The sequence below is a fragment of the Leptosomus discolor genome, chromosome 28 (assembly GCF_034619465.1).
Source record: "Leptosomus discolor isolate bLepDis1 chromosome 28, bLepDis1.hap2, whole genome shotgun sequence".
In the NCBI taxonomy this organism is placed as follows: domain Eukaryota; kingdom Metazoa; phylum Chordata; class Aves; order Leptosomiformes; family Leptosomidae; genus Leptosomus; species Leptosomus discolor.
This window is the reverse complement of record NC_141418.1, coordinates 827,417-854,464: the sequence shown is the minus strand read 5'-3', so window position 1 is coordinate 854,464 and position 27,048 is coordinate 827,417. Positions and strand designations below refer to the sequence as shown.

The following is a 27,048-nucleotide window of genomic DNA, read 5'->3' as shown; positions in this document are numbered from 1 at the left end:
TCCTTTCTCTCCTCCCCAGGCACAACTCCAGACTCTCTCAGCGATTCCCTGGCGTTTATTGGGGGCGCAGACCCCCCCTCCGCACCCTCCCAATAAACAGTGACCCCCTGGCACGTTCCGGGGGGGCAGCTGTTTTGTGGGGGGGGGTGGGGGGTGGGGGGGGGTTGTGCTCACCCCACGCAGCGGCAGGCGGCGGCCGAGAGCTGGGGCAGCTGGTGCCAGCGCTGCCCCTCGTCCAAAAAGGCGACGTCCTGGTAGCGGCTGGGGCGGCAGCAGGGGCCGACCCCCACCCCGGCCTCTGCCGACCCCTCCCCGGCGCCCCCCCCCGGCCGCAGCCGGGCCAGGGCCAGCCCGTGGTTGGTGGGGGGCGCGGGGCAGCCCCCCCCGCAGTACCGGAACACCACGGTCTCCTCCGAGGGGTACCCCAGCCCCAATTCCCGCACCCGCACCGCCAAGCTCCGTAACCCGCAGCGGGGGGTGCCCCCCGACACCCCCCCCGACCAGCGCGGGGCTGGGGGGGGGGGCTCAGGGGTGCCCCCTGCTTGCGAGGGGGGGGCGGCGGTGGTGAGGAGGAGGAGGAGGGGGAGGAAGGCAGCGTGGAGCAGGGTCCCTGCCATCCCGCCTGGCGTCTGCCCGGCCCCGGGCCCGGCGCTGCCTTTATGGGCTGCCCTTGGGGGGGGGGGGGGGGGGTGTTAACCCTCTCCTGCCCTGGGGGGGGGGGGGAGGCGAGTTGAGACACCCCACCCCCCCCGGAGCCCCCTCAGGTTGAGGGGGGGGATGTTTGGCCCCACCCAGGGAACCCCCAATATGGGGCTGGGGGGTTTGTTTAGTGGGCGTTCATTGGGGGGAAGGTAGGGAATGCACCCCCTCCCCCAGCGGGCCTGGGGGGCTTAATGCCCCCCCCCCGGGGTGGTGAGGCCCTTCTGGGGCTGTAACACACAACACCCCCCCCCCGGGGGGGTTGTTTGGGGGTGAAGACCCCCTGGAAGGATGTGGGAAAACCCCTACCCCCCCGCCAGGCTGAGCAGGGCCCCCCCGGAGGCAGAAAGACACCCCCCCCCCCCCCCCCCCCCGTGTCCCTCCCGTTTGGGGGTCGCCAAAACCCGGAGGGGGGCGGGGGGCGGGAGCAGACACCGAAATACCAACGCAGCGGGGGGGGGAGCGGGTTGGCACAACCTGGGGGAAAAAACCCTCTAAAAATAGCCAAGAATCCCGATTCCGCCCCAAAACGGGGGCAGCTTCACACACACGCCCCCCCCCCCGCTTCCCACCCGGCCATCGGCTCCTGGAGAGCCCGAGGCCGCGCCTCCCTCACCCCCCCCCCCCCCAAGAGGCCCCGGCCGCCCCCAAACCTCCCCGGGCCCCTCTTTGTGGCCCCAGGAGCCCCGCCAGGGCCTTACAGGCGCCCCCAGACACCCCCCCCCCCGGCCCCTATAGAGCCCCCCCAGACACCACCGCCCCCCCCCCCCCGAGACCCCCGGGTCGGCTCTTCCCTCCTCCTCCCCGCGCCAGCCACCGGCCCTCACCACGCATGCGCCACCGCCTTCGCCGGCCACTCAGAGCAGAGCAACTGAGGAGCGGAAGTTGTGACACACACTCCCCCGCCGCGCCGGAAGTGACGTCGAACAACGAACCCGCCGTAAGCGTCGCTATAGCAACGCCGGCGGCCTAAGCTCCGGGGCGGGGGGGCTGGTTGAAAACCCCCTCATTTTTCACCCAAAACAGCTCGCGGGTACAGGGACCCAAGGACTCTCATCGCCCCCCGCCCCCAAACCGCGTGGAGGCCCAAAGCGCCGGGATTTATCCCCAACCCGCCGCTTTCCGAGGGGCCCGGGGGACCCAAAATGCCCCGGGGGGACCCAAAATGCCCCGGGGGACCCAAAGCCCCTCGATTTGACCCCAAATGTAAGGGGCCTGGTAACCCCCCAGTCTCCCAATTTGACCCCAAACATGAAGGGCCCAAAATCCCTCGATTTGACCCTAAACACAAGGGGCCTGATGGACCCAAAATCTCCCCCTTTGACCCCAAACGCGAGGGGCCCCGTTAACCCCAAACCCGGGCTTTCCCTCAAAGGCACGGCGGAGTTTTGTTCTCATTTATTTGTGAAGTTAAAAACAAGCGGTAAAAAGTAAAAACTGAGCGTTCGCTGCCGGGGGGGGCGGGGGGGGGGGGGTGTTTTGTCGGTTTTTCTGTTGGTTTTGGTTTGGGTTTTTTTTTTTTTTTTCTTCCTTTTCCGATCGCTGGGGGCGGTGGGGGGAGCGGCCGGGGGGGCCCCCGCGGATTGGGGGGGCCCCGCGGGATTTGGGGGGGGGTGGGGGTGTTCCCCCCCGCGGCTCCCAGGAATGTTCGACTCTACCTATGAGCGGGGGCCGGGGGGCTCCGGCGACGATCCCGAGGAGTTTTGGGGCGATTCAGGTGGTTTCTCCGAGCGGCGGTGGGAGGGGGGAGGGAAAGGGCAGGGGGGAAGGGGCGTTGAAGCCCCCCATCACCTTGGGGGGGGGGGTGGGGGGGCCGCTCGCCCCGGCCGGCCGCGGCCACTCGCCAAAATCAAAAGGGGGGTCACAGACGGGGGGTTCACATTCGGTTCACTGAGCCTGGAGGGGAGGGGAGAGAGAGAGAGATAAGGGGATGGGGGGGTGAGGAGGGGGGGCAGAATAACACCCCCCACCCCAATAGCATTAGGGGGACCCGGCCTGGGGGGAGGTAGCGCTGAGCCCCCCACCCCCAGTTCTGCAGGGGTCACGTGGAGAACTGACCCCCACCCCCAGCGGTGGTGGGGGGGGTCTGCGGGGCAGGCAGAGAGGGGCGCTGTGCCCCCCCCGAGCAACCTGGGGTGGGTATCGCAGCAATTTGGAGGAGGGGGGTGTGTGTACACCCACACTGAGCCCCCACCCCACAGTGCAGGGGGGGGGTGTATCAGCACCCAGCCCTCCCACCCGCCGCTGGGGGTTGCTGGGGATCTTGGGGGGGTCCCGGGGCGGGGGGGTCGGTACCTGCTGTCCCTGCTGCGTGGGGGGGGGCGCGGGCCCGGCGGCCCCCGGGGTCTGTCCGTAATAGGCCGCCTGCTGCCGGTAGTACTCGGCCCAGGCCGCGCTATAGTCGGGCTGGGGGCCTGGGGGGGCCCCGGGGCCGCCCCCCGTCGCCACCTGGGCCGCTGGAGGGGGACAAGGGGGGGCTGTGAGGGACACACACACAGAGGGGGGGTGTCCCCCCCACTTCCCCCCCCCCCCGCGCCAATCCCGGGGGGCGGGGGGCAGGGGGGGGCTCACCTTGTTTCTTGTAATACTCCTCCCAGGCTTTCGTGTAGTCCTGCTGCGGGGGGGCCCCGGGCTGCTGGGGCTGCTGGCCTGGGGGGGGACACAGCAGTGGGGTCAGACCACCCCGCCCCTCCCCCAGCACTGCAGGACCCCCCCTGCGGTGGTTTGGGGTTCCTCAGGGTGGTCTGGGGGCCCCCTGGGGGTGGTGGAGCCCTCCTAAGGAATTTGAAGGGGGGCGCCCAGGGTGGTTTGGGAGGAGTGTGTGTATGTGTGTGGGGGGGGGTGTTCAGGGGTGACCCCCCCCAAGGGGGTTTTTTCCCCCCGCGGGCAGTTTAGGGGGTCCCCGGGGGATGTCAGGGGCAGTTTGGGGGGGGGGGGGGTGTGTCTCTGGGGGTGCAGTGGTCCCCAGTGTGGGGTCAGGGTCACCCAGGGGCAATTTGCGGGGGTCCCCAGGGGGTGTCAAGGTCCCTCAGGGACAGTCTAGGGGGTCCCAGGAGGTTCCATGGTGCAGTTAGGGGGGGGTCCCCGGGGGGTTCAGGGGTCACCAGGGGGGTTCAGGGTCACCCATGGGCAGTTTGGGGGGATCCCCAGAGTTGCCTAGGGACAGTGTGGGGGTCCCTGGGGGGTTCAGGGGTCCCCAGGGACAGTTTGGGGAGGGGGGTCCCAGGAGGTTCCATAGGGCAGTTTAGAGGGGTCCCCAAGGGGGCTCAGGGATCCCTGGGGGGGTCAAAGTCACCCAGAGGCACTTTTGAGGTTCCCCAGAGTTGCCCAGGAACAGTCTGGGGGTCTGGGGGGGGGGTGTCAAAGTCCCCCAAGGCAGTCTAGGGGCTCCCCCTCCCCCACTTCGGGGGGCACTCACCCACCTATTTTCTTGTAGTACTCCTCCCAGGCCTTGGTGTAAGTCGGACTGGCCGGTGGGGGGGGGCTGGGGGGGCTCCCCCTGGACGGGGGGCGCGGTGGGGGCGGGGGGCTGCCCCGGCACCGGCCCCGGCGGCTGCTGGTAGTAGTGCGAGTAGTAGGCGGCCCAGGCGGCGTTGGGGTCCGCCGCCGCCGCCGCTTTGCCTGGGGGGGGCCCCAAAAAAGAAGGGTGAGGTGCAAAGGAAGGGGGCGGGGGGGGGCGCAGGAGACCCCCCCTTTCCCCTCCCCAAACGCGGCGGGGTGGGGGGGGGGTCGGTACTCACTGGGGTCGTGGGGGGCCGGCGGCTGCCACTGGGGGTAGGTGTTGCCCCAGCCCTGGGGGGGGTATTGGTGGGGGGGGGGTCCTCCGGGGCTGCGGGAGGGGGGGAGTGAGGGGGCTGCCGTGGGGGGAACCCCCAGCGACACCCTCACCCCAAAAAAATGCTGGTTACTCACTGTGGGGGGGCTCCGGGGGGGCCCTGGTTGAAGGGTCCCGGGTTGAAGGGTCCCATCGGGCCGGCGGGTCCCGGTGGTCCCCCCGGTCCCGGCCCCGGCCCCACGGGGCAGAGCGGACCCTGTGGGGGGGGGGAAGGGGAGGTCAGTGACGGGGGAGGAGGGGGGTTTGAGAGGTTTCAAGGAGGGTTTAGGGGGAGGGTTGCAAGGGGTGGGGGGTTTGGGGGGTTCAGGGGAGTTTTAGGGGCAGGCTGGGGGGTGTGGGAGGTTTTGAGGAGTTTGGGAGGGTTTCAAGGAGGGTTTAGGGGCTTTTAGGGGGAGGGTTGCAGGGGTGAGGGGTTTGGGGGGTTCAAGGGGGAGTTTGTGGAGTTCAGGGGGGTTTTGTGGGGGTTTGGGGGGTTCGGGAGGGTTTTGCGGGGAGTTTGGGGGGTTTTGGAGGGTTGGGGGGTTTCAAGAAGGATTTAGGTGTGTTTTGGGTGGGGTTGCAGGGGGTGGGGGGTTTGGGGAGGATTCAGGGGGTTTTAGGGGGTTCAGGAGGTTTTGAGGGTTCAGAGGTTTTTGGCGTGTTCAGGAGGGTTTGGGGGGCAGTTTGTGGGGGTTTTGGGGAGTTTCAAGGAGAGTTTAGAGGGTTTAGGGGGTTTTTGGGGGGAGGGTTGCAGGGAGTAGGGGTTTTTGGGGAGAGTTTGTTGAGTTCAGGGCAGTTTTGGGGGGGGGTGGGAGTGCAGGAGGTTTGAAGGGTTTTGGGGAGGTCCATGGGGTTTGGGGGGGCCTCAGTGGGTTTGGGGAGGTCCACGGGGTTTCAGGGGTTTGGGAGGTTTTCAAGGGTTTGGGGGAAGGTCCATGGGGTTTGGGGGGGGCCTCAGTGGGTTTGGGGGGGCTTCAGGGGGTTTTGGGGAGGTCCACGGGGTTTCAGGGGGTTTGGGAGGTTTTCAAGGGTTTGGGGGAAGGTCCATGGGGTTTGGGGGGCCTCAGGGGGTTTGGGGGCCCCGCCGCACCTCGATCTTCTCCTCGATGAGCTGCTTGGCGTGGTCGATCTGCTGGGGGGAGCCGCGGATGATGAAGAGCTTAAAGTTGGGGTCCCCGTTGGGGGGGCAGCTGGCGGGAGATCTCCACGAAGGCCCCCGTCTGCTGGTTGATGGCTTTGACGTTCTCCCCGCCTGCGGAGGGGGGCGGACGACAGGGGGGGCAGCCAGGGGGAGAGGGGGGACGGGGCACCCCCCCGGGGCGATGGCGGGGGGGGGGGGGCGGGGAGGGGGGCTGGGGGGGTTATTTGGGGAGGGGGCTGCGCTCACCTCTGCCGATGACCAACCCGCACTTGTGGGTGGGGATGGAGAAGGTCATCTCACCCCCGGGGGGGCCCCAACTGCCCTGGCCCCTCCCGCGGCCCCGTCCCCCGGGGGCATCCCGGCCCCGGGGGTCCCGGGGGGCCGCTCTGCGGGGGGAAGGGAGGCGTCAGGGTAGGGGGAGGAGGAAGAGGAAGACGGTCCCCCCTGTTTTGTGGGGGAGCCCCGGGTCGTCCCCCCCCTACCCGCAGGCTCTGGAGGAGGTCGTTGATGATGCGGGCGGCGTGCTCGCAGCGCTCGGGGGGGCCCATGATGTGGGCGATCTTCTCGGGGCCCGTCCCGTCATCTGGGGGGGAAAAAGGGGGTTCAGGGTGCTGGGGGAGGGGGTCACAGGGGCCCCCCCACGGGGGGGGACGCTCACCTTGTTTGAACTGTATCCGCACCCCCGCGTCGTTCTGGATCTTCTTGATCATCTCCCCGCTGCGGCCGATGACGACGCCGACCGAGTGCCGGGGAACCGGCACCTGGGGGGGCGGGGGGAAACGGTGAAATGGGGGGCGGTGGGAGCGCAGAGATACCCCTCCCCAACCCCCCCACGACCCCCCGGGGCTCACGTCGATGCCGCCGCCGATGCGGGAACCGTACTCGTTGCGGTCGCCGAAGCCGCCCTGGTCGCGCTCGCGCAGGATGTCCATCACCATCTCGCAGGCTTGCTGCAGGGGGGCGGCAGGGGGGCGGGTTTGGGGGGGCTGGGGGGCGCTTGGGGGCTGGAGGGGGCTTTGGGGGGCTGGGCACGGCGGCTTTTGGGGCTGGGGGGGCAGGTTTTGGGCTGGGGGGGGTGTTTTTTGGGGGTTGCAGGGATGTTGTTTTGGGGCTGGGGGGCGTTTTTGGGCGTTGGGGGGCATTTATGGGGGCGGACGGGGTGTCTTTTGGGGCTGGGGGGTATTTTGGGGGCGGATGGGTGGTTTACTGGGGTTGCAGGGATTTTTTGGGGGGGCTGGGAGGGACCTTTCTGGGCTGGAAGGCAGGTTTTGGGGCTGGGGGGTGTTTTTTGGGGGTTGCAGAGATGTTATTTTGGGGCTGGGGGGGGATTTTCTGGGGCTGGGGGCATTGTTTGGGGCAGGGGAACATATTTTGGGGCAGGAGGCACTTTTTGGGGCGGGGGGCACTTTTGGGGGGGCTTTGGGAGTGGGCAGGGTGTCTTTTGGGGCTGGGGGTATTTTTGGGAGCAGAGAAGTAGTTTTCCGCGGTTGCAGGGGTGTTACTTTGGGGCTGGGGGAACTTTTCTGGGGCTGGGGGGCATTTTTTGGGGCTGGGGAGTGTTTTTTTGGGTCTGCGGGGATGTTATTTTGGGGCTAGGGGACACCTTTCTGGGGCTGCTGGCATTTTGGGGGGCTGGGGGGCTGGATTTTGGGGCTGGGGGACATTTTTTGAGGCTGGGGGCACCATTCTGGGGCTGGGGGGCATTTTCGGGCCTTGGAAGAACCTTTTTGGGCCTTGGGAGCATTTTTCTGGGGCTGGGGGGCACCTTTCTGGGGGCTGGGGGTCTGTTTTTCAGGGCTGGGGGGCGGGGGCTGCCTCACCTGGACTTTGTAGGGATCCCCGATTATCCGCAGGGGTTTGTCAACGTTGGTGTTTTGGGAACCGTCTTGGATCAGGATCATCTTCACCCCGGCTCGCTCCTGCGGCGGGAGAGTCAGCTGCAGGGGGGCAACCCCACCCCCCGGGGGGGCTCAGCTGTAATCAGGGGGGGTCCCGGGGGGGTTACCTGGAGCTGCTTGATGGTCTCGCCGCCCTTGCCGATGACGAGGCCGGCCTTGCCGGCGGGGATCATGATCTCCTGCACTGTCCCGTTCTGGCCGTTGGCGTTGTCGTGGAACTGCCCCGGGGGGCCCCCCCGCCCCCGCGAGACGATGTCGTCCAGCATCAGCTTCGCCTTCCTGGGGGGGCACGGGGGGGCGGTTGGGGGGGCTGGGGGATACCCTGGGGGGGAGGGGGTTGGGGTTTGGGGTTTGGGGGTGGGACGGCCCCTACTCACTGCACGGCCTCGGGGGATCCCGTCAGGGAGACGCTGCGCTCCGGCAACCCGCCGCTGTCTGCGGGGAGGGGGGCGGTGGGGTACGAGGGCGGGCAGTGGGGGCACGCCCCCCTTCCTGCCCCATAGCGCGGGAAAGGGGGGACCCCCCCTGTGCCCCGTGGTGGGGGGAGACCCCTGTCCCACATTAGGGGGAGACCCCCTGCACCCCACCGTGGGGGGAGCCCCCTGTCCCCCATCAGCAAGGGAAAAGGGGGGACCCCCCCTGTGCCCCACAGTGGGGGGAGCCCCCTGTCCCACATTACGGGGGTAGGGAAGGGTTGGGGACCCCCCCACCCCACATCAGGGGGATAAGGGGGGGCTGAACCCCGCTTACATCTATAAGGAGGGAAATAGGGGACTGGGACACTCCACATTAGGGAAGAGTACGGACTAGGACCCCCCCATGCCCCCCACCCACAGAAGAGGGGGGGAGTAGGAGACCCCCACTGCAGAAGTAGACCCCCCCCTCCCCAGGAAGGGACTAGAGACTCCCTGCAGGGAAAGGGGGCGCTGGGGGCCCCCCAAAGGGTAGGAGGAGGATGCTGGGGATCCCCTCTCGGGAGCTGGGGGGATTGGGGGCCCCCCCTTACCTGGCGAGATCTGTACTTTGCACCCCGAGTCCTGCTGGATCTTGTTGATCTGCTCCCCCCCGCGGCCGATGACTGTGGGGGGGCAAAGGTGCCGTTTGGGGGGGCTGCGCTGGGCCCCCCAAACCCCCCCCTGCACCCCAACCCCTCCCCTGCACCCCTAAACCCCCCCAGAGCCCCCCCCAACTCACTGAGTCCCACCATGCCGTCAGGGACACGGTACTCCTCCGTCACCGTCGACCTGCAGACAGACACGGTGGGGGGGGTCAGGCCACCCCCCAAATCCCCCCAGGACCCCCCAAACCCCCCCAGTACTCCCCAAACCCTCCCCCTGCCCTCCCATCTCACCTGGGCGGGGGGTGGATGGGTCCCAGCTGGGTCGGGAGCGCTGCGGAGGGAACCAAACCCCCGTGAGGGTGCGGAGCTGCCAGCCTTCGCCCGGGGCGGGGACACCGGGAGGGTCCCCACACCCCGCCTCAGCCCCCCCAAACCTCGTGGGGGGCTGCAGCCCCCCCCCCCCAGACCCCCCCCGGCCGTACTCACAGTCCCCCTGGGCCGCCAGCTTCTTGCTCTCCGGCTGGTCTGCGGAGGGAGAAGCACCATGAGGTGGCACCTGGCTGCCCCCCGAAAACGGGGCCACCCGGTTTGGAGGCGTCCCCCGCAGTTTAGGGGTGTCATGCCCCCCCCTTACCGCCATCCTCCAGCTGCCGTTTCTGCCCCCCGAAGCTGAAGTCGGGGGTGTTGTTGTTCACCGTCGTCGCCGCGTCCCCCCCGATTTTCGCCGCTATCTGCAAAGGGAACGGTCGGCGCCCAGGGGTCACCCCGAAAAATGGCCCCCGCGGGGGAGAGGGACCCCCCCACCAGCGCAGCGAGCCCCCTAAAACCTCCCTGTGAACACCACTCTGGCACAGGGGGCCCCCAAGCTCTCCCTGTGAAGCCAAAGCTCTTGTAGGGGGGGACCCCCAAGAATTTCTCCATGGGTTCCACGCTAGAGCGGGGACCCCCAAAGCCACCCCCGACCCTCAGCGTGGCAGCAGCCGCCCAAAATGTCCTCGGGAGCCCCTCGCTGCAGCAGGAGCCCCCCAAAACCTCACTGCAGCGCAAGTACTCCCCCCAATGTCTCCGTAAGCCCCCACATCGTGGTGGGAGACCCCCAAAACCTACCCCAGAGCTCCTCGCCATGGCAGCAGCCCCTCGAAACTCTCCCTGAGTCCCCCCAAAAATACCCCCCAGACCTCCCGTTGCAGCAAGAGCCCCCAAAACCCACCACCCCCAACCCCAACACAAGACCCTACAACCTCTCTAGGAGCTTCCCACCAGCGTGGGAGCCCCCCAAAACCCCCCTCGACCCCCACACCAGGGTGGGAGCCCCCCCAAATACCCCCACGCCAAGGTGGGAGCGGCCCCCGAAACCGCCCCCCTCGACCCCCAGACCACGGCGGGACCCCGCAAAACCGGGGGGCACCACCGACGGCACCGACTCCCCCGACTCACGCCTCCGCTCGCCGCGATCCGGGGGGGCCCAGGGCAGGGAGGGGGGGTGGGGGCAAGCGCCCCGAAATCCCCCAGCCCCCCCTCCCTCTCCCGCCTCGCTCCGGGCCCCGCTCCCCGTCCCCGGGGCGCTCCGGTACCGTTCCCCGTTAATTACCGCTAATTACGGCGCCCGCGGGGCGGCTCTTCCACCGCCCGACCTGGGACAACCCCCCCCACCCCGCCCCGGGCGGCGGCGGCGCGGCGGCCCCGGGACCCCCTCCCGGTTCCCGGGACCCCCAGACCCTGCTCCCCCGCCCCGGGGTAGGGCCGGCGGACCCCCCCCTCCCGCCGCCGCTCCCCGCAGACCCCCCCGGGCAAGGTGAGGGCGCGGGAAGGATTGGGGGGGGAGGGGGAGAGGGGGGGACACCCCGCGCGCCCCCGGGGGGGCGGGGCCTTACCGGGAGGGTGGGGGAGGGGCCCGGCACGGCGGGGGAGGGGCCGCGGCGCCGCGGCGGGGGCAGGGGGACCCCGGCGCCTCCCGGTGCCTCCCCCCCCGCCGGGCCCCTCACCTGCCGGGCCCGTTGCACGGCGTCGGCGAAGGCGTCCTTACGGATCCCGCCGGGCGGGCCCCCCCCCGCGCCGCCCGGGCCCGGTCCGCCGCCCGCAGCCCCCCCAGCTCCCGCACCGCCCGGAGGAGGAGGACCCCCGGCGGAGGCGGCGGCGGGGGCCCCTCCGGGCTGCCCTGGGGCGGGCGGCGGCCCGGCGGGGCTGTACTCCGACATGGCGGCGGCGGCGGCGGCGGCGAGGGCGCGACGCGGGAACAGGCCGCGCTCTCCACACACCGCGCGGGGCAGGCTGGGAGCGGGGCGGGGCCACGGCGGAGGGGGGAGGCCCGCCCACCCTGCGGGTGTCGCGGCCAATCGACGTGCCGCTGGGGGGTGAGTGGCAAAGGCCGGCGGCCAATGGCGGCGAGGAGAGAGCCGGCGCGAGGCGGAGGGCGGGCAGGCCGGCGGGAGGAGGTGAGTGGCGGCGGGGAGGGCCAATGGGAGCGGGAGCGGCTGAGGGGAGTGGGCTCTCATTGGAGGACGGGCGGGGGCGGGATCACGGGGATGGACGGGGCGGCCGGCCACTCGCGGCGGCCGCCGGGTCGCCATTGGACGAGGAAGCGGATGATGGGGGGCGGGGCTGTCCTTGATTGTCGTTCGCCGGGGCCAATGCTGCGCGGCGACCTCCCGTCCCGCCCTCGCCGCCCAGCTATTGGTGGAAGAGGCGTCTCACTGACGGCCACCGGAGCCAATCCGAGGGCAGGAAGCCGCACGACAGCCGGCCATTGGCGGGCGCGGGATGGGGCGGAGCGTCGTTAGAATGACAAGCGCGAGAATCAATCGGCGGCAGGAAACGCACAACCGGATTGGTGACCGGCGATGGGCGGGGCCACGCTAGAGCGAGAGGCGGCCGGGCCAATCACAGGGCGGTCTGCTCCCTGTGGGCGGACCCCCGGCGATCGATGGACCGCGGACCAATCGGCCGCCAGCACCGCGCCGCGCCTTAGGGGGAGGGCGGGGCGGAGTGTGATTGGCAGCTCTCTGGCCTAATGAGAAGGAGCGACGCGCGCGAGGGGCCCAATGAGCTTTGCGAATGTGTTTAGGAGGGAAACGGCAGCCAATCGGCGGCGATACCAGCGGGGCCCGCGCGTGACTGGCAGCGCTCGCTGCCAATCGCGTGTGAAGAGGCGGGGCCCGGCGCGGGACGGGGGGGGAGGGAAAGGGTCGTGCCCCCGTTCTGACCCCTGACCTCCCGCTGTCCCCGACCCCCCCGGAGGTCGTGACCGACCTCCCCCCCCCCCCCCTCCGTGACCCCTGACCCACGGGCCCAGCCCCGGGGGGGGCGGGGCGAGTTGGGGGCACCGGGGGGGGGGCATTTGGGGTGTCCAAGGGGTGGGGGCACTGGAGGGGGGGTGTTAGGGCACCCCACAGACCCTCCCCTGTGCCCCCCCCGGGCTTCCCTTGCCCCCCCTGGACCCCAGAGACCCCCCCCCTGGTTCTCCCAGTGTCCCCCCAAGACCCCCTGGGACTTTATGAGACCCCCCCAGGACCCCCTCCCCCCTCCCCTTGGGACTCCCAGTAGCCCTGACACCCCCCATGGGAAACCCTAGACCCCGCCTTGTTCCCCCCCAGCCCCCATCCCATCCTCCCAAGACCCTACGGGACCCCCCCAGGACCCCCTGGGAACCTCAGGACCCCCAAGACCCTCCTGGGACCCCCAAGACCCCCCGGTATCCCCAGTCCCCCCTGGGACCCCCAAAACCCTTCAGGGACCCCAAGAGACACCCCCCCAGGATGCCCCAAGACCCTGCCGGGATCCCCCAGTATTCCCAGTCCCCCCCCCCCCCCAGGGACCCCCAAGACCCCCTAGGACCCACTTACTCCCTCTGGGACCCCCCCAGTACCCCTGAGACACCCCCCATGGGAAACCCTGGTCCCCCCTCAGCCCCCATCATGTCCCCCCAGGACCCCCAAGACTCTGTGGGACCCCCACAGGACCCTCTGGGAACCCCAGGACCCCCCAAGACCCTCCTGGTACCCCCAAGACCCCCTAGGCCCCCCCAGGACCCCCTGGTATCCCCAGTCCCCCCTGAGACCTCCAAGACCCTCCAGGGACCCCAAGTACCTCCGAGACCCCCCCCGGGACCCCCCAAGACCCTGCCGGGATCCCCCAGTATCCCCAGTCCCCCCCAGGGACCCCCAGACCCCCCCCATCCTCATTCCGACAGCTCCAACTTCGGGGCGTGGCCAGGCGAGGCGTGGGCTGGGTGTGGCGGGGGGGCGTGACTTGGGAGGTGAGGGGCGTGGTCTTTTCTGGCGCGTGGGCGTGGCTTGGGGAGGGGGCGTGGCCGATTGGCCCGCGCCCTGGCTGGGGTTGAAGCAAGGGAGCGGTCGGGGGAGGGGCGTGTCGGGGCGGGGCCGAGGGAGGGGGCGTGGCCAGAGCGGGGCGTGGCCGGGAGCGGGAGAGAAGCGGAGCGGGACGTCCCGGAGCGGCGGCGGCACCGGGGTGGGGACCGGCAGGGGCGGGGGGGCTGGGGGGGGTCCAGGGGGGCGGGTGGTCCCGGGGGTCGGGGGGAGGGCTCGGCAGACCGGGGAGGGGGGGCAGCAGGGGTCCGGGGGGCTCCCGGGGGGTCTTGGGAGTGTCAGGGAGCTGGGGGGACTGGGGGGTCCTGGCAGGGTCCAGGGGGTCCTGGGTGGTGTTGGGGCTGGGGGATCGGGGGGTGTCTGGGTGTCTTGGGGTGTCTGGGGGTCCTGGGGGGTCTTGGGGGGTATCAGGGAGCTGGGGGGACCGGCGGGATTGGGTGGACCGGAGGGTCCTGGGGGTTTCTCAGGGGGACCGGGGGGTCCAGGGGGTCCTGGGTGGTCTCAGGGCTGCTTGGGGGGACCCACTGGCCCTGAGACACTTGGGGAACTGGGGGACCGGGGGGGGTCTCGGGGGGTCCTGGGGGTGTCAGGGAGCTGGTGGGACCAGCGGGACTGGGGGGGACCGGGGGGTTCTGGCAGGGTCCTGCGGGGTTCTCAGGGGGACTGGAGGGGTTCTCAGGGGGTCCTCGGTGGTCTTGGGGCTGCTTGTGGGTGACCCACTGTCCGAGGGACTCTTGGGGAACTGGGGGGTCCCTGGGGGTCCTGGGGAGTCTTGGGAGTGTCAGGGAGCTGGGGGGACCGGTGGGATTGGGGGGACTGGGGGGGACCTGGCAGGGTCCTGGGGGGGTTCTCAGGGGAATGGCGGTTACCAAGGGGTCCTGGGTGGTCTCGGGGCTGCTTGGGGGGACCCACTGGCCCAGGGACTCTTGGGGAACTGAGGGGGTCTCTGGGGGTCCTGGGGGGCCCAATGACCTCCAGGCTCTGCTCAGCCCCACCCATAGCGGGGGGGGGACACCCCCAGCCCCCCAACCCTGACCCCGAGGGGGCCGTGGGACGAGAGGGCTGAGGGACAGGGGCGGCCGTGGGGGTGACGGGGACAAAGGGGGGCAGTGGGGGGTCAAGGGGGCGGGGGGGGGGCGGGGGGGGGGGGCGGTGGGGCCTGTGGGGCGGTGGGGCCCGGGGATGGCGGAGCCGGAGGAGCCGGAGCAGCCGCCATCGCCGCTTAATTGCTTCCATCTGCGGCCCAGGAGGCGCCGGAGGGGGAACCCGGGCGGCCGGGGGGGACCCCAAGCATCCGCCCCCCCCCCCCTCCTCCCACAGCCCCGTTGCCCACCCAGGGACCCCCCCAGCCCCCCCCAGCCGCCCCCAACAGCCCCATTTGCTGGGGGTTGGGTGGGTCCCGGGGGGATCCCAGTGGCCCCGTTGCCACGGGACTGGGATGGGTGGGGTCCCCCAGCCACGGGACACCCCCCCACACACCCCACACGAAAAAAGGGGAACTGGGGGGGGGGCGGGGGGGAGGGGGGGCTGTCCTGGTCCCTCACCCATGGCCTCGGGGCTGCTGCGGCTGGAAAAGTGGGGCGGGGGGGGGGTCCCGGGGGGCCATCGGGGAGGGGGGGGAGTGTGGGGGTGTCCCCCAGGTGCCTGGGACCCCAGCGCTGACCCCGTCCCCCCCTACCCAGGCTGGGGGGTGCCATGGCACAGGTCCTGCGGGCGGAGGCCTTCCCAGGTGAGGACCCGGGGGGGGTCCCTGGTGGGATGGGGAGGGGTCCCTGGGTCCCAGTTACAGTGGGGAGGGGTCCCTAGATCCCAGTTGGCATGGGGAGGGGTCTCTTGGCCCCAACTGGGATGGGGAGGGGTCCCTGGGTCCCAGTTATGATGGGGAGGAGTCCCTGGATCCCAACTGAGATGGGGAGGGGTCCCTGGGTCCAGTTGGGGTGGGGAGGGGTCTCCAGATCCCCAGTTGGCATTGGGAGGGCTCCCTGGATCCCAGTTATGATGGGGAGGGGTCCCTAGATCCCAGTTGGCATTGGGAAGGGTCCCTAGATCCCAGTTACCATGGGGAGGGGTCTCTGGGTCCCAGTTACAATGGGGAGGGCTTCCCAGGTCCCAGTTAAGATGGGGAGGGGTCCCTGGGTCCCAGTTGGGATAAGGAGGAGGTCCTTGGATCCCAACTGGGATGGGGAGGGGTTCCCTGCATTCCAGTTGGCATTGGGAGGACTCCCTAGATCCCAGTTGGGATGGGGAGGGCTCCTTAGATCCCAGTTGGTATTGGGAGGGGTCCCCGGATCCCAGTTATGATGGGGAGGGGTCCCTGGGTCCCAGTTGGCACTGGGAGGGCTCCCCGGGTCCCAGTTGCGATGGGGAGCCCTCCCCGTCTGCCGCCGCCCCTCGCCGGGCGCCCACCCGACGCGGCGGTGCCGCAGGCCAACGGCGGCGGCGGCCGGGCCCCCCCGGCGGGGCGGGGGAGGGTCCGTACTCGGTGGAGACGGCGTACGGCTACCGGCTGGACCTGGGCTTCCTGGGCTACGTGGAGGCCATCGAGAAGGGGCTGACGCTCCGGCGCGTCCCGGTGGGCCGCCGGCACCACCGCGCCTCCTGGGCCGCCTCCGCCGAGACCCTCAGCCCCCCGGAGCCCCGGCGGCGCCCGGAGGAGGAGGAGGAGGGTGATGGAGGCGTCGCGGCGGCGATGGCGGGAGGAGTCCCGGCGGCGATGGCGGGCGTCCCGGTGGTGCCGCCGGTGGCGGCGGGCTCTCCAGGCGCGGCGCCGCTGCGGCTGGTGCGGGAGCAGATGGCGGCGGCGCTGGGGCGGCTGCGGGAGCTGGAGGAGGAGGCGCGGGCGGTGCCGGGGCTGCGGCGGCGCCTGGAGCGGCTGCAGGAGGAGAAGCGGCAGCTCCTGGAGCGGCTCCGCCGCCACGACGGCTGCCGGTGCGGGTGCGGCGACGCCGGCGACGGTGAGGGCCGTGGTGCCCGCGGTGGCGGTGGGGCCGCTGGCACCAGCTCCGTTGATGGCTCTGGCCTCGACGCCGGCACCGGCTCCATCGCTGGCCCCGGTGTTGGCTCCAGCAACGGCGCCAGCACCAGCATCAGGTCCGGCACCACCGCCAGCTCCATCACCGGCACCAGCATCAACACCGGCATCTGCTCCGGCATCAACACCGGCACCGGCTCCATCGCTGGCCCCAGTATTGGCTCCAGCACCGGCGGCAGCACCGGCGGCAGCTCTGGCATCAGCACCGGCATGAGGTCTGGCACCGGCACCAGCCCCAGCATCGACACCACCGTCGGCTCCATCGCCGGCACCGGCTCTGTCGTTGGCCCTGGTATTGGCTCCAGCACCAGTCCCAGCACCAGCATCGGCTCCGGCAGCACCGTCGCCATCACCAACACCAGCTCCCTCACCGGCTCCATCACCGGCACCACGTCGGCCTCCGCCGCCGCCCCCGGCTCCGGCACCCCGCTCCCGCTCCCCGCCATGGCCGCGGTGCCGCGGGGCCGGCGGTCGGTGGGGGTGGGCACGGAGGGCCCAGGGGTGCCGGGGGGCGCCGGGGCGGTGCCGGGGGGTGCCGGGGGGCTGCCGGGGCGGGTGGCGGTGCTGGAGCGGCAGCTGCGGCGGGCGCTGGGGGAGCTGCGGGAGGCCCGGGCCCGCCTGGCCCAGCGCCGTGAGTGGGGGGACTGGGGGGACTGGGGGGGGGCCCGGGGGGGGGTCCAGCCCCGCTCACACCCCCCCCCCCCGTCCCGCAGAGCCGCCGCCCCCGGGGGCTGAGGAGGAGGAGGAGGAGGGGGCTGAAGGCCATGGCCGCCCCCGCGGGGGGGGCAGCAGCAGGTGGGGGGGGCTGGGGGTGATGGGGGGGGAACTGGGGGGGGGTCTTGGGGCGTTTGGGGGGGTAGGATGCGGTGGGGGCAACTGGGGGGGGCTGGGGGGTTGGGGGGGGGTAATGGGGGTGCAGGGGCCTTTGGGGGTGGGGGAGTGGGGGGGCAATTGGGGAGTTCAGGGGGGACTGTAGGGGGGGCAATTGGGGGGGGTCCTGGGGCATTTGGGGGCAGTATGCTGGGGTGGGGGCAACTGGGGTGGGGGCTGGGGTTGGGGGGTGATGGGGGGGTGCAGGGGCATTTGGGGGTGGGGGAGTGGGGGGGCTTTTGGGACAATTGGGGGGTTCGGGGGGACCGGGGGGGGGGGGCAATTGGGAGGGGTGAATGGGGGGGATTGTGGGGCATTTGTGGGGGAAATGGGGGGGGGGGGAAATGAAATGGGGCAGTTGGGGGGCCATGGGGGGTGCCCAGATGCTGGGGTCCCCTCGAGCCCCCCCCCCCCCCCCCCCCAGGCTGGGCTCCAGCTCCTCGGACGAGAGCGAGTACCACGAGGCGGTGGAGGGGCCCCCCCCGTGCAACCCCCCCGGCCCGGGTAAGGGGCACCCGCCCCCTCCCCCACCCCTGCACATGCGTGTGCGACACACGGACACCCCCACCCCACCCCCGCACACGCGTGTGTGATGCACACAGACCCTCACCCCCCCCCCCCCCCATGCCCCCCCCGCCCCCGCCCCCAGCCCTCCACACCCCAGGCCCCCGCCGTGACGCCGCGTCGCCCTGTGACGCCGTGTGACATCATGTGCCGCCACGTGACATCACTCGCCGCCGTGTGACATCACTCGCTGCCACATGACACCGCCCCCCGCGCCCGGACCCGCGCTGGCCCCTCGCTTCTGCCACCCCCCCCCCATGTGTGTCGTGTGTGTGTCCCCCCAATAAAGCCCCCTCCAGCCGCCGTGACCCCCAGCGTGGGGGGACCTTTGGGGGGGACACGGGGCCCCACGTCCCCACGGGGGGGGGGGGGGGGGGGTGTCCCGGTGTGGGGGAGGGGGAAGGAGGAGCCTGGACAAGGGGGAAGAAATAAATACGGGGTGTATTGGCCGTGTCCAGACACGGGACCGGGGGGCGAGGGGCGTCCCCGTGCGAGGGGCGTCCTCGTGCAAGGGGTGTCCCCGTGCGAGGGGCGTCCTCGTGGCAGGGGGTTTCCCCTCGTGCAAGGAGCATCCTCGTGCCCGGGGTGTCCTCTCGTGCTGGGGGAATCCTTGTGCGAGGGGTGTTCCCTTGTGCAAGGGTCATCCTCGTGCAAGGGTTGTCCCCGTGACGGGGGTGTCCCCATGCAAGGGGCGTCCTCATGGCCGGGGTGTCCCCTCGTGCCAGGGGTGTCCCCATGCCAGGATCATCCTCGTGCAAAGGGCGTCACCTTGTGCCCGGGCATCCTCGTGCGAGGGCCCCCGCCCCCGCGGCAGAAGGCCACGTTTTTTCCGTTGTTTTTCACAGTTTTGGTAAAAAAAAATCACAGGTGGGGGCGGGGGGGGCCGCGTGTGGCACAGCCGGCCGCGGTGGTCAGACGTGTGTGACCGTGGCACGTGTGTGACACGTGTGTGACACGCGTGTGCCTACAACACCCCCCCCGCCTGGTGCAGCCGCCAAGGACGCGCCGGCACAGCCGGCACAACCACCCGGGGGGGTCCCGGGGGGGCTTTGGGGGGGCGGCAGGATCCAGGTGGGCTCCGGTGCCTCCTCGGTGGGGGGCTGGGGGGGGGGACACACACAGCCCCCCCCCCCCACGTCCTCAGGCTGCGTCGTCATCCAGGCTCAGGGCTACGCGCTGAGGGGGGGCAGGGGGGTGCGAGGGTGAGACACCCCCTGCCTGCCCCACACGGGCGGCCTGACCCACAGGTACAGCCCCCCCACCCCCCTTGGGGTGCAAACCCTCCCCCCCATTCCCCATGGGGTGCCCCACCCCCAACTCACCATGGGGTGCCCCCCTGCCCCACAGCTCACCATGGGGTGCCCTCCCTAGCCCCCCCCCCCAGACACCATGGGTGCCCCCCCCCCTCACCGTGGAGTGCCCCTCAACACCCCTGGCTGCCCATGGGGTGCCCCCCCTCACCCCCAACTCACCATGGGGTGCCCCCCGCTCACCATGGGATCCCCCACTCATCATGGGGTGCCCCTCAACCCCCCCAGCTCCCCATGGGGTGACCCCTGCTCACCGTGGGGTGCCCCCCAACTCACTGTGGGGTGCCCCCCAACCTCCCCAGCTCCCCATGGGATCTCCCCTCACCCCCCGCTCCCCGTGGGGTGCCCCCCAACTCACCGTGGGGTAGCTGAACCCCCCCTGCCCCCGGCCCAGGGGCTCCTCGTCCTCGGTGGTTTTCTGGTACACGGGGTTGGCGAAGTTGATGCTGTTGGTGCTGCGGCGGCGCCAGCTGCGCCAGAGCCCGCGGGCGGCGAAGGCTGCGAGGATGAGGAGCACTGGGGGGGGGGGGGGGGGGGGCGTGTCAGGGCTGGTGGACCCCGGCTCTGGGACCCCCATACGGGGAAACCTCCCCATGCTGGGATCCTCCCACTGGGAGCCCCAGCTTGGGACCCCCATTCCAGGACCCTCACGCTGGCACCCCTCGGTGTGGGGACCCCCACCCCCCATTCAGACATGCCCCCCGCCCCATGCCAGGACCCCCAACCTACCGAGGGGCAGGATGACCCCGAGCACCGCCGGCCCCGTCCTGCTCCCCACAGCGTCAGCGCGGACCCCTGGGACACAGGAGGGGTGGTCGTCAGCCCCGAGCCGTGGGGCTGGGGTGTGGGGCTGGGGTGTGGGGCTGGTACCTGTTGTGGCGTTACTGGAGGTGTTGGTGCTGCTGCTGCTGGTGCTGCTGGTGTTGCTAGTGGTGGGGCCCGGTGCTGCCCCATGGCCCTGGGGGTCCCAGTCGGATGTCGGGGGCTGGGAGGGGGCTGTGGGGGTGCCAGGGGTCCCATCCACCGGGGCTGGGGCCGAGGGGTCTGGGGGGGGGGGAGAGAGAGTGAGTGGGGCTGGGGGGGTCCGGGGGGGGGTGTGCAAGTTATGGGGGGACAGGGGGTGTGGGGGGGCTGGCTGGGGGGGGTGGGGGTGGGTGCCGGGGGGGGTTAGGTCTGCAGGATGGGGTGCTGGGGAGCTGGGGGTGTGGAGTCTGGGGGGTGAAGGGTGAAGGGTGGGGGGTCTTGGGTTGCAGTGGGGGGGTCTAGGGGTGCAGGGTGGGGGAGGTCTGGGGGTGCAGGGGGTCCCTGAGGGGTCTGGGGGTGCAGGGGAGACCTTTGGGGGTTCGGGGGTCCCTGGGGTTGGGGGGTACCTGGGAGAGGTCTAGGGGTGCAGGGGGGGTCTGGTGGTGCAGGGGGGGCCCCTGGGTGTCCCTGGGGGTCTGGGGGTCCCTGGGGGGTCCCTGGGGTTGGGGGGTACCTGGGAGAGGTCTGGGGGTGCAGGGGGGTCTGGTGGTGCAGGGGGGGCCCCTGGTGTCCCTGGGGGTCCCTGGGGTTGGGGGTACCTGGGAGGCAGGCGCGGCCGTCGGGCGCCAGGCTCTGTCCGTCGGGGCAGGCGCAGGAGTAGGGGGGGCTGCGGGGGCCCAGCTGGGGCGCGGGGAGGCAGAGGGACCCGCACCCCCCGTTGGCCTCGGCGCAGCGGTTGTCACCTGGGGGGGGACAGGTCAGGGGGGGCAGGAGGGGGGCGGGGGGCGCAATGGGGCTGGGGATGGGGGCGGGGAGGGACAGGAGAGGGGCTGGTGAGATGGAGGGACAGAGGGACGGGGGCAGGAGGACAGAGGGACGGGGTGATGGGGGACACGGGACAGAGGGACAGAAAGACGGGACGGGGGACAGGAGGACAGAGGGATGGGAGGACAGAGGGACAGGAGGCCAGAAGGATGGGAGGATGGAGGGACAAAGGGACAGCAGGACAGGAGTACAGGGGACAGAGAGACAGAGGATGGGAGGACAAAGGGACAGGGGACACAAGATGGGAGGGTGAAGGGACAGAGAATCAGGAGAGGAGAACAGCAGGACGGGAGTACATGGGACAGGAAGGCAGGGGACAGAGGGACAGGAGGACAGGGGACAGGAGGACAGGGGATGGGAGGACAGAGGGACAGGAGGACAGAAGGATGGGAGGGTGGAGGGACACAGGGAGAGAGGGACAGCAGTGTGGGAAGAAGGAAGGACGGGGACAGGGGACAGAGGGACAGGATGGGAGGATGGAGGGACAGGGGGACAGGACAGAGGATGGAAGGACAGAGGGACAGGGGACAGAAGATGGGAGGGTGGAGGGACAGGAGAGAACAGCAGGACAGGAGTACGTGGGACAGGAGGGCAGGGGACAGGGGACGGGGGCAGGGGATGGGACAGCGGGACAGGGGACAGAAGGACGGGGGTACCTGGGGGCTGCCGGAGCGGGTGGAGCAGGACGAGCCCCTCGGGGGCGAAGAGCCCCTGGGCCACCCCGCGGGCGGCGTCGCCCGAGCGGCTGCTGGCGCCGAGGATGGCCCCGCGCTGGAGGTCGGTCCAGAAGACGGTGTCCTGGGGGGGACAGGGGTTGGGACCGGGGGTCCGGGGGTCCTGGGGGGCGGGGGAGGGTTGGGGTGGGGGGGGGGTCTCACCTCGAAGACGGCGACGGCGAAGGGGTGGGCGAGCAGGTGGGGGTCGGCCAGGAGCGTGCGGCGGCGGCCGCCGTCCACATCCACACTGGAGAGGGTGTGGAGGCGGGAGTCCGCCCAGTACAGGCGCTGGGAGGGCAGGTCTGGGGAGGGGGTGTGTCAGTGGGGGGCACGGTGGGGATGGGGGGGACACGCGGGGGGGCGGGGGGGGGTTGGGGACACGGGGATGGGGACACGTGGGGGGGACGTGGGGGGAGTTGGGGACACTGGGATGGGGACATGTGGCGAGGACGTGGGGGCACGGGGATGGGGATGCATGAGGGGACACAGCAGGGACATGGGGACACGGGGATGGGGACACGCGGGGGGGACATGGGGGGGCATGGGGACACGTGGGGATGGGGACAGATGGGGGGACATAGGGGGAGACATGGGGACATGGGGGTGGGGACAGACGGGGGGACATGCAGGGGGTCAGGGGGATGCTGGGATGGGGACAACTGGGGAGATAGGGGGGGAGATGGGGACAGGGATGGGGACAGGTGAGGATGGGGGGGGACACGTGGGGGGACAGGAGGACACTGGGATGGGGACACAGGGTCAGTGGGAGGGGGACACCCGGGGGTGGGGACACGTAGGGATAGGGACTGGGACCAGCCCAGGGACGGGGACAGGGACGGTGCCGGTGCCGGTGCCGGGGCGGCGCCTCACCCAGCGCGATCCCGTTGGGCCGCTCGACGCCCTCGGTCACCAGCGGGAACTGGTCGGCGCCGTTGAGGCCGCCCTTGGCGATCTTGGCGTTGGCTCCCCAGTCCGTCCAGTACATGTAACTGGGAGGGGAAGAAGGGGGCACAGCCACACCCCGTCACCCCCTTGACCCCCACGTCTGTCCCCGTGTGTCCCCCCCTACGTGTCCCCCCGGCGTGTCCCCATCCCAGTGTCCCCAAACCCCCCCATGTCCCCCCCCGTGTCCCCCCACGTCCCCATCCCAACGTCCCTAAGTCCCCCCCTCGTGTCCCCACCCCCGTGTCCCCGCCGTGTCCCCCCCCCCGTGTCCCCCCCCGTACCCGTGCAGCGGGTCCACCACGATGGCGCGGGGCTTGGCCCCCGGCTCCCGCACCAGCGTCTTGCGCCGCCTCCCGCCGGCGTCGGCCACCGAGACGGTGCCGAACCGCGAGTCGGTCCAGTAGAGGTTCTGGTGGACCCAGTCCAGGGCGACGCCGTCGGGGGACCCCAGCCCCGTCCCGATGACGGCGACGCCGCGGCCGCCCTCCGCCACGCCGGCCACCGTCGACCTGCCAGCACCGTGGCACCACCGGTCACACCGGCGGTGGGGACCCCGGGGCGGGGGGATTGGGGGTGGGGAGGGGGTCCCTCACCGGTAGATCTTCCGTTGGGTGGCGTCGGCCCAGTAGACGGTGCCGGTGGCCACGTCGGCGTCGAGCGCCCCGGCGTGCTTGAGGGGCCCCAGCAGCCGCCGGTACTCGCCGCCGTCCAGCGCCAGGCGCCGGATCTCGTGCCGGTTGGTGAAGAGGAGGGCGGCGGGGGGGCCTGGATGGGGAGGGGGAGCAGGCACTGCACCCCGCTGTTGGACACCCCCCCCAGCACCCCCAAACCCACCCCACCTTCCCCCTGCACCCCAACCCCCCTCAACCCCACCCACACCCACTGACGGACCCCCCAGCACCCCCAAACCCACCCCACATCCACTGCTGGACCCCTCAAACCCACTGGCACCTGCTGATGAACGCCCCAGCACCCCCAAAACCCTCAACCCCACCCGCACCCACCCCCAACACCCCCTATACCCACTGATGGACCCCCCCAGCACCCCCAAACCTGCCCCAGGCATGGGGGGGGGCGGGAAGGGGGGGAACTGGGGGGGGGGCAACGGGAAGGACTTGGGGTGCGGGAAGAAAGGGGGATTGCAGGGTTGGGGGTGCAGAGAGGGATGAATGGGGGGGGCGAGGATGGAGGGGGCTGGGGGGGGCTGGAGGGGTCAGGAGGTGCCGGGGGGGGGGTGTCACCCACCGAGGGCGCGGCAGGCACGGGTTTGGGGGTCCAGCCTGTAGCCTCCCCCGCACTCGCACTCGTAGCTGCCGGGCAGGTTGCGGCAGAGCTGGCTGCAGGTTTGGGGGTCCAGGCACTCGTCGATGTCTGAGGGGGCACGGGGGGGTCAGGGGGGGTCCCATGGCAGGATTAGAGTAGTCCCTGGGGGGGGGGTCAGGAGGGGTCGGGGAGGGGGGGAAGAAGGGGTCGGGAGGGATCAGGGCGTCCCTAGGGGGTCAAGGGGGTCCCATGATGGGATCAGAGGGGTCTGAGGGGGTCAGGAGGGGTCGGGGGGGGGCAGAAGGGGTCGGGGGGGTCCCTGGGGAGTCAAGGGGGTCCCATGATGGGATTGGAGGGGTCTGGGGAGGTCAGGAGGGGTCAGGAGAGGTCTGGGAGGGGTCAGGGGGTCCCCTGGGTGAGTCTGGGGGTGGCAGAAGGTCCGAGGGGAGTCGGGAGGTCCCATGGGGGGTGTGAAGGAGTCCCATAGGGGGCTGGGGGGGGACCCTGGTAGGGTCCCTGGGGGGGGGGGAGCACCCACCCTCGCAGGTCCTCCCGTCGGGGCCCAGGCTGAAGCCCCCCGGGCAGAGGCAGCGGTACCCCAGCCGCAGGTCCTGGCACACGTGGGAGCAGCCGCCACCGCCGTCCAGGCACTCGTTGACCCCTGGGGAGGGAACCGAAGGGGAGGGGGGTCAGTTGGGGGGAGCCCTCCAAGTAACACCCCCCCCCGGCACCAGGCAGAGACCCCAAACCCCCCGTGGAAGCTTGGAGGGGGGGTGTTCGGGAGTTCATGGGGTGGTTTGGGTGGGGGTTTGAGGGTGCCAGGGCAGTTTGAAGGGGGTTGGGGGGTCATGGGGTGGTTGGGGGGGGGTTGGGGGGTCCTGGAGCGGTTTGAGGGGGTTTGGGGGGTTCTGGTGGGGATTTGGGGGGCTCCCGGGGTGATTTGGGGAGCTGTGGAGGGTTTAGGGGCTTTTGGAGGGGTCCCATGACGGTTTGGGGGGTGGGGGTTGGGGATTTTGGGGGTCTGGGGTGATTTGGGGAGGTGTGGAGGGTTTAGGGCGTGGTTTTGGGGGGCCCCAGGGTGGTTTGGGTGGGGGTCTGGGGATTTTGGGGGCTCCCGGGGTGATTTGGGGAGGTGTGGAGGTGTTTTAAGGTGAAGGTTTAGGGGGTGTTTTAGGGGGGGGGGTCCCATGACGTTTTGGGTGGTGGTTTGGGGATTTTGGGGGTCTGGGTTGATTTGGGGGGGCTGCTGGGGGTCCCGGCCGTACCGCACTCCTTGATGGGCTCATCCGACCAGTCCCGGCAGTCGCGGTGCCTGTCGCACACCCGCTCCACCGGGACGCACTCGCCCGAGCGGCACCTGAACTCGTGGGGGTCGCTGCAGGCCGTCACTGCGGGGGGGCGGGGAGCAGGTCAGTCCCCCCAACAACAACAGGGCACCCCAAACCCGCCCCCATCCCACCCTCCTCCCGGCGGGTACCGTTGTGGCACCCCTCCTCGTCGCTGCCGTCGGCGCAGTCGGCTTCGCCATCGCACTGTCGGGATCCCGGCACGCAGCGCCCGTCGCGGCACTGGAACTGGTCTGGGCGGCACGTGGCGGCAGCGGCTGCGGGGGGAGGAGCGGGAAAGTGGGGGGGAGGGGTCAGAAGGTTCCGGAGCATCCCCCACATCCCCCCCACCCCCCAATCCCAGGGTGGGGGTGTCACTCACCGCACCCCTCCTCGTCGGAGCGATCCCGGCAGTCGGGGCTGCCGTCGCAGCGCCAGCGCCGGTGGATGCACTCGCCGGAGCCGCAGGCGAACTGGAGCGGGGGGCAGGGGCCGGGGGGCCGGGGGGTGCCGCAGTGGCGGGGCCACTCGTCGGAGCCGTCGGGGCAGTCGGGGTCCCCGTCGCAGGCCCAGAGCCGGGGGATGCAGGTGGAGTCGTTGCAGCGGAAGGCGTGGGGGGCGCAGGGGGCGGGCGGGGGGCACCCGGCTTCGTCCGCCCCGTCCTCGCAGTCCCGGTCGCCGTCGCAGGCGAAGGCGAGCGACACGCAGGCGCCGGTGCCGCAGCGCAGCTGGTCGCTGGTGCAGGTGCGGGGGGCTGCAGGAGGGACCCCCGGCATGGTCAGCGGCGGCGGCGGTGGCGGGGGAACCCCCCCACCATGGATACCCCCCACCCCGGCTCTTCCCCCCCCGGCACTCACGGCAGTTGAGCTCGTCGGAGCCGTTGTCGCAGTCGCGGTGCCCGTCGCAGTGCCAGGACGCCGGCACGCACCGGTTCTGGCGGCCGCCGCAGCTGAACTCTCTCGGGGAGCAGGTGGGGGAGGCTGGGGGGGAGAGCGGGAGGGGTGGCACCGTGGGGACGGGGTGGCACGGCATGGCACGGCATGGCATGGCACCACAGGGAGAGACGGGCAGCCCAGGGCACTACCCGGCATGATGTGGCACGGTACGGCACGGTTTGGCACGGCGTGGCACACGGCACGGCACGGCAGACGGTGGCACCGCCCGGTGTGGCGCAGCCCCGGCGTGGCAAAGCGCGGCAGAGGCGGCGGCACGCGGCCGCATGGCGGGGGGCATCGTGGCACACGGCGGCACTCGCCTTCCCACCCCGCAGCGTGGGGGTCCCGGGGGGTCTGGTCCCAGGGGAAGTGTCAGTCCCAGGGGTCCTGTCCTAGGGGGGGTCCCCAGCCTGTTCTGGGGGGGCCCAGGCTCATCCTGTGCCCCGGGGGTCAGTCCTGTCCCCACAGGGGGGGTCCCAGGCCCATCCTGGGATCTCATCCTGTGTGGGGGGGTGTCAATCCTGGGGGTCCAGCCCATCCTCGGAGGGATCAGGCCCGTCCAGGGAGGGTCCCAGACCACCCCCGGGGGACCCAGGCCCATCCCGGGGTCCTGTCTTGTGTGTGGGGGGGTCGGTCCTGGGGGTCCAGCCCATCCCGGGGGGGTCAGTCCAGCCCCGGAGGGGGTCCCAGGCCCATCCTGGGGGTCTCGTCCCGGAGGGGGGTCAGTCCCGGGGGTCCCGTCCCGGGGATCGGGCCCCTCCTCGATGGGGGGGGGGGTGGGGTGGGGTGTCCCAGGGTCTCTCGAGAGGGCGGGGCCTTGCCGCGCCCTCCTGGCGCGCCGCGCTCCCATTGGCCAGCGGGGCGTGTCCCCGCCGGGTGGCCATACCGCTCGGCCGCCAATAGGAAACGCGTCCGCCGACGGGGGCGGGTCGGGACGCGCGCGGTGATTGGTTCCCTTCGGCGCGCTCAGGGGGGCGGGGCGGTACCGCCCTCTCCCCGCCCCTTCCCCTCCGCGCGGCGGTGGCGGCGACCCCGGCCCGGCCGGAACGGGGGGGGGGGAGCCCGGGAAGCGCCGCCGCCCCCCCCCCCCCCCCGGTTTAACCAGCGGGAAGCGGAGCCTGAGGCGCGGCCCGGAGCCCGGGAGGGCCCGGCGGGGAGCGGAAGACCCGGCTGCGGGGGCAGGACCCGGTTTGGGGCGGGGGGGGTAGGGCCGGGTTTGAGAGAGTGGGACCGGGTTTAGGGGGAGTAGGACCGAGTTTAGGGGGGCTAGGACCGAGTTTAGGGGGAGTAGGACCGGGTCTACGGGTGTAGGACCAGGTTGGGGCGCGGGTAGGACTGGGCTTGGGGATTAGGACGGGGTTTAG

General features: G+C 71.4%; 3 protein-coding genes across 3 annotated transcripts; all 3 read right to left on the bottom strand.

The window, feature by feature from the left end:
* Window positions 1-170: 170 nt before the first annotated feature.
* Window positions 171-1,533, bottom strand: LOC147413413 (persephin-like). Its single transcript, XM_086478836.1, has 2 exons — window positions 1,527-1,533; window positions 171-511 (listed from the first exon to the last, which is right to left on the bottom strand). Exons 1-2 carry the CDS (start codon window positions 1,531-1,533, stop codon window positions 171-173), a joined length of 348 nt encoding a protein of 115 aa, XP_086334962.1.
* A 1,030-nt stretch (window positions 1,534-2,563) lies between these two features.
* KHSRP (KH-type splicing regulatory protein) lies at window positions 2,564-10,810 on the bottom strand. Its single transcript, XM_086478902.1, is given in 23 exon segments — window positions 2,564-2,595; window positions 2,995-3,155; window positions 3,271-3,348; window positions 4,122-4,158; window positions 4,160-4,320; window positions 4,440-4,528; window positions 4,612-4,730; window positions 5,604-5,699; window positions 5,701-5,765; window positions 5,901-6,010; window positions 6,012-6,040; window positions 6,137-6,237; window positions 6,313-6,415; window positions 6,506-6,604; window positions 7,475-7,573; window positions 7,660-7,831; window positions 7,930-7,987; window positions 8,559-8,630; window positions 8,747-8,796; window positions 8,904-8,943; window positions 9,099-9,137; window positions 9,247-9,343; window positions 10,598-10,810. Coding segments are annotated over 23 exon segments (2,097 nt in total). The 3' UTR covers window positions 2,564-2,586.
* A 7,732-nt stretch (window positions 10,811-18,542) lies between these two features.
* Window positions 18,543-26,285, bottom strand: LDLR (low density lipoprotein receptor). Its single transcript, XM_086478835.1, has 17 exons — window positions 25,856-26,285; window positions 25,607-25,729; window positions 25,132-25,503; window positions 24,902-25,027; window positions 24,690-24,812; window positions 23,963-24,085; window positions 23,407-23,532; window positions 22,755-22,926; window positions 22,443-22,670; window positions 22,087-22,205; window positions 21,379-21,518; window positions 21,157-21,298; window positions 20,275-20,418; window positions 19,583-19,756; window positions 19,442-19,507; window positions 19,071-19,228; window positions 18,543-18,578 (listed from the first exon to the last, which is right to left on the bottom strand). The coding sequence occupies exons 1-17, from the start codon at window positions 26,283-26,285 to the stop codon at window positions 18,543-18,545; spliced, it is 2,802 nt and encodes a 933-aa protein (XP_086334961.1).
* Window positions 26,286-27,048: the final 763 nt, after the last annotated feature.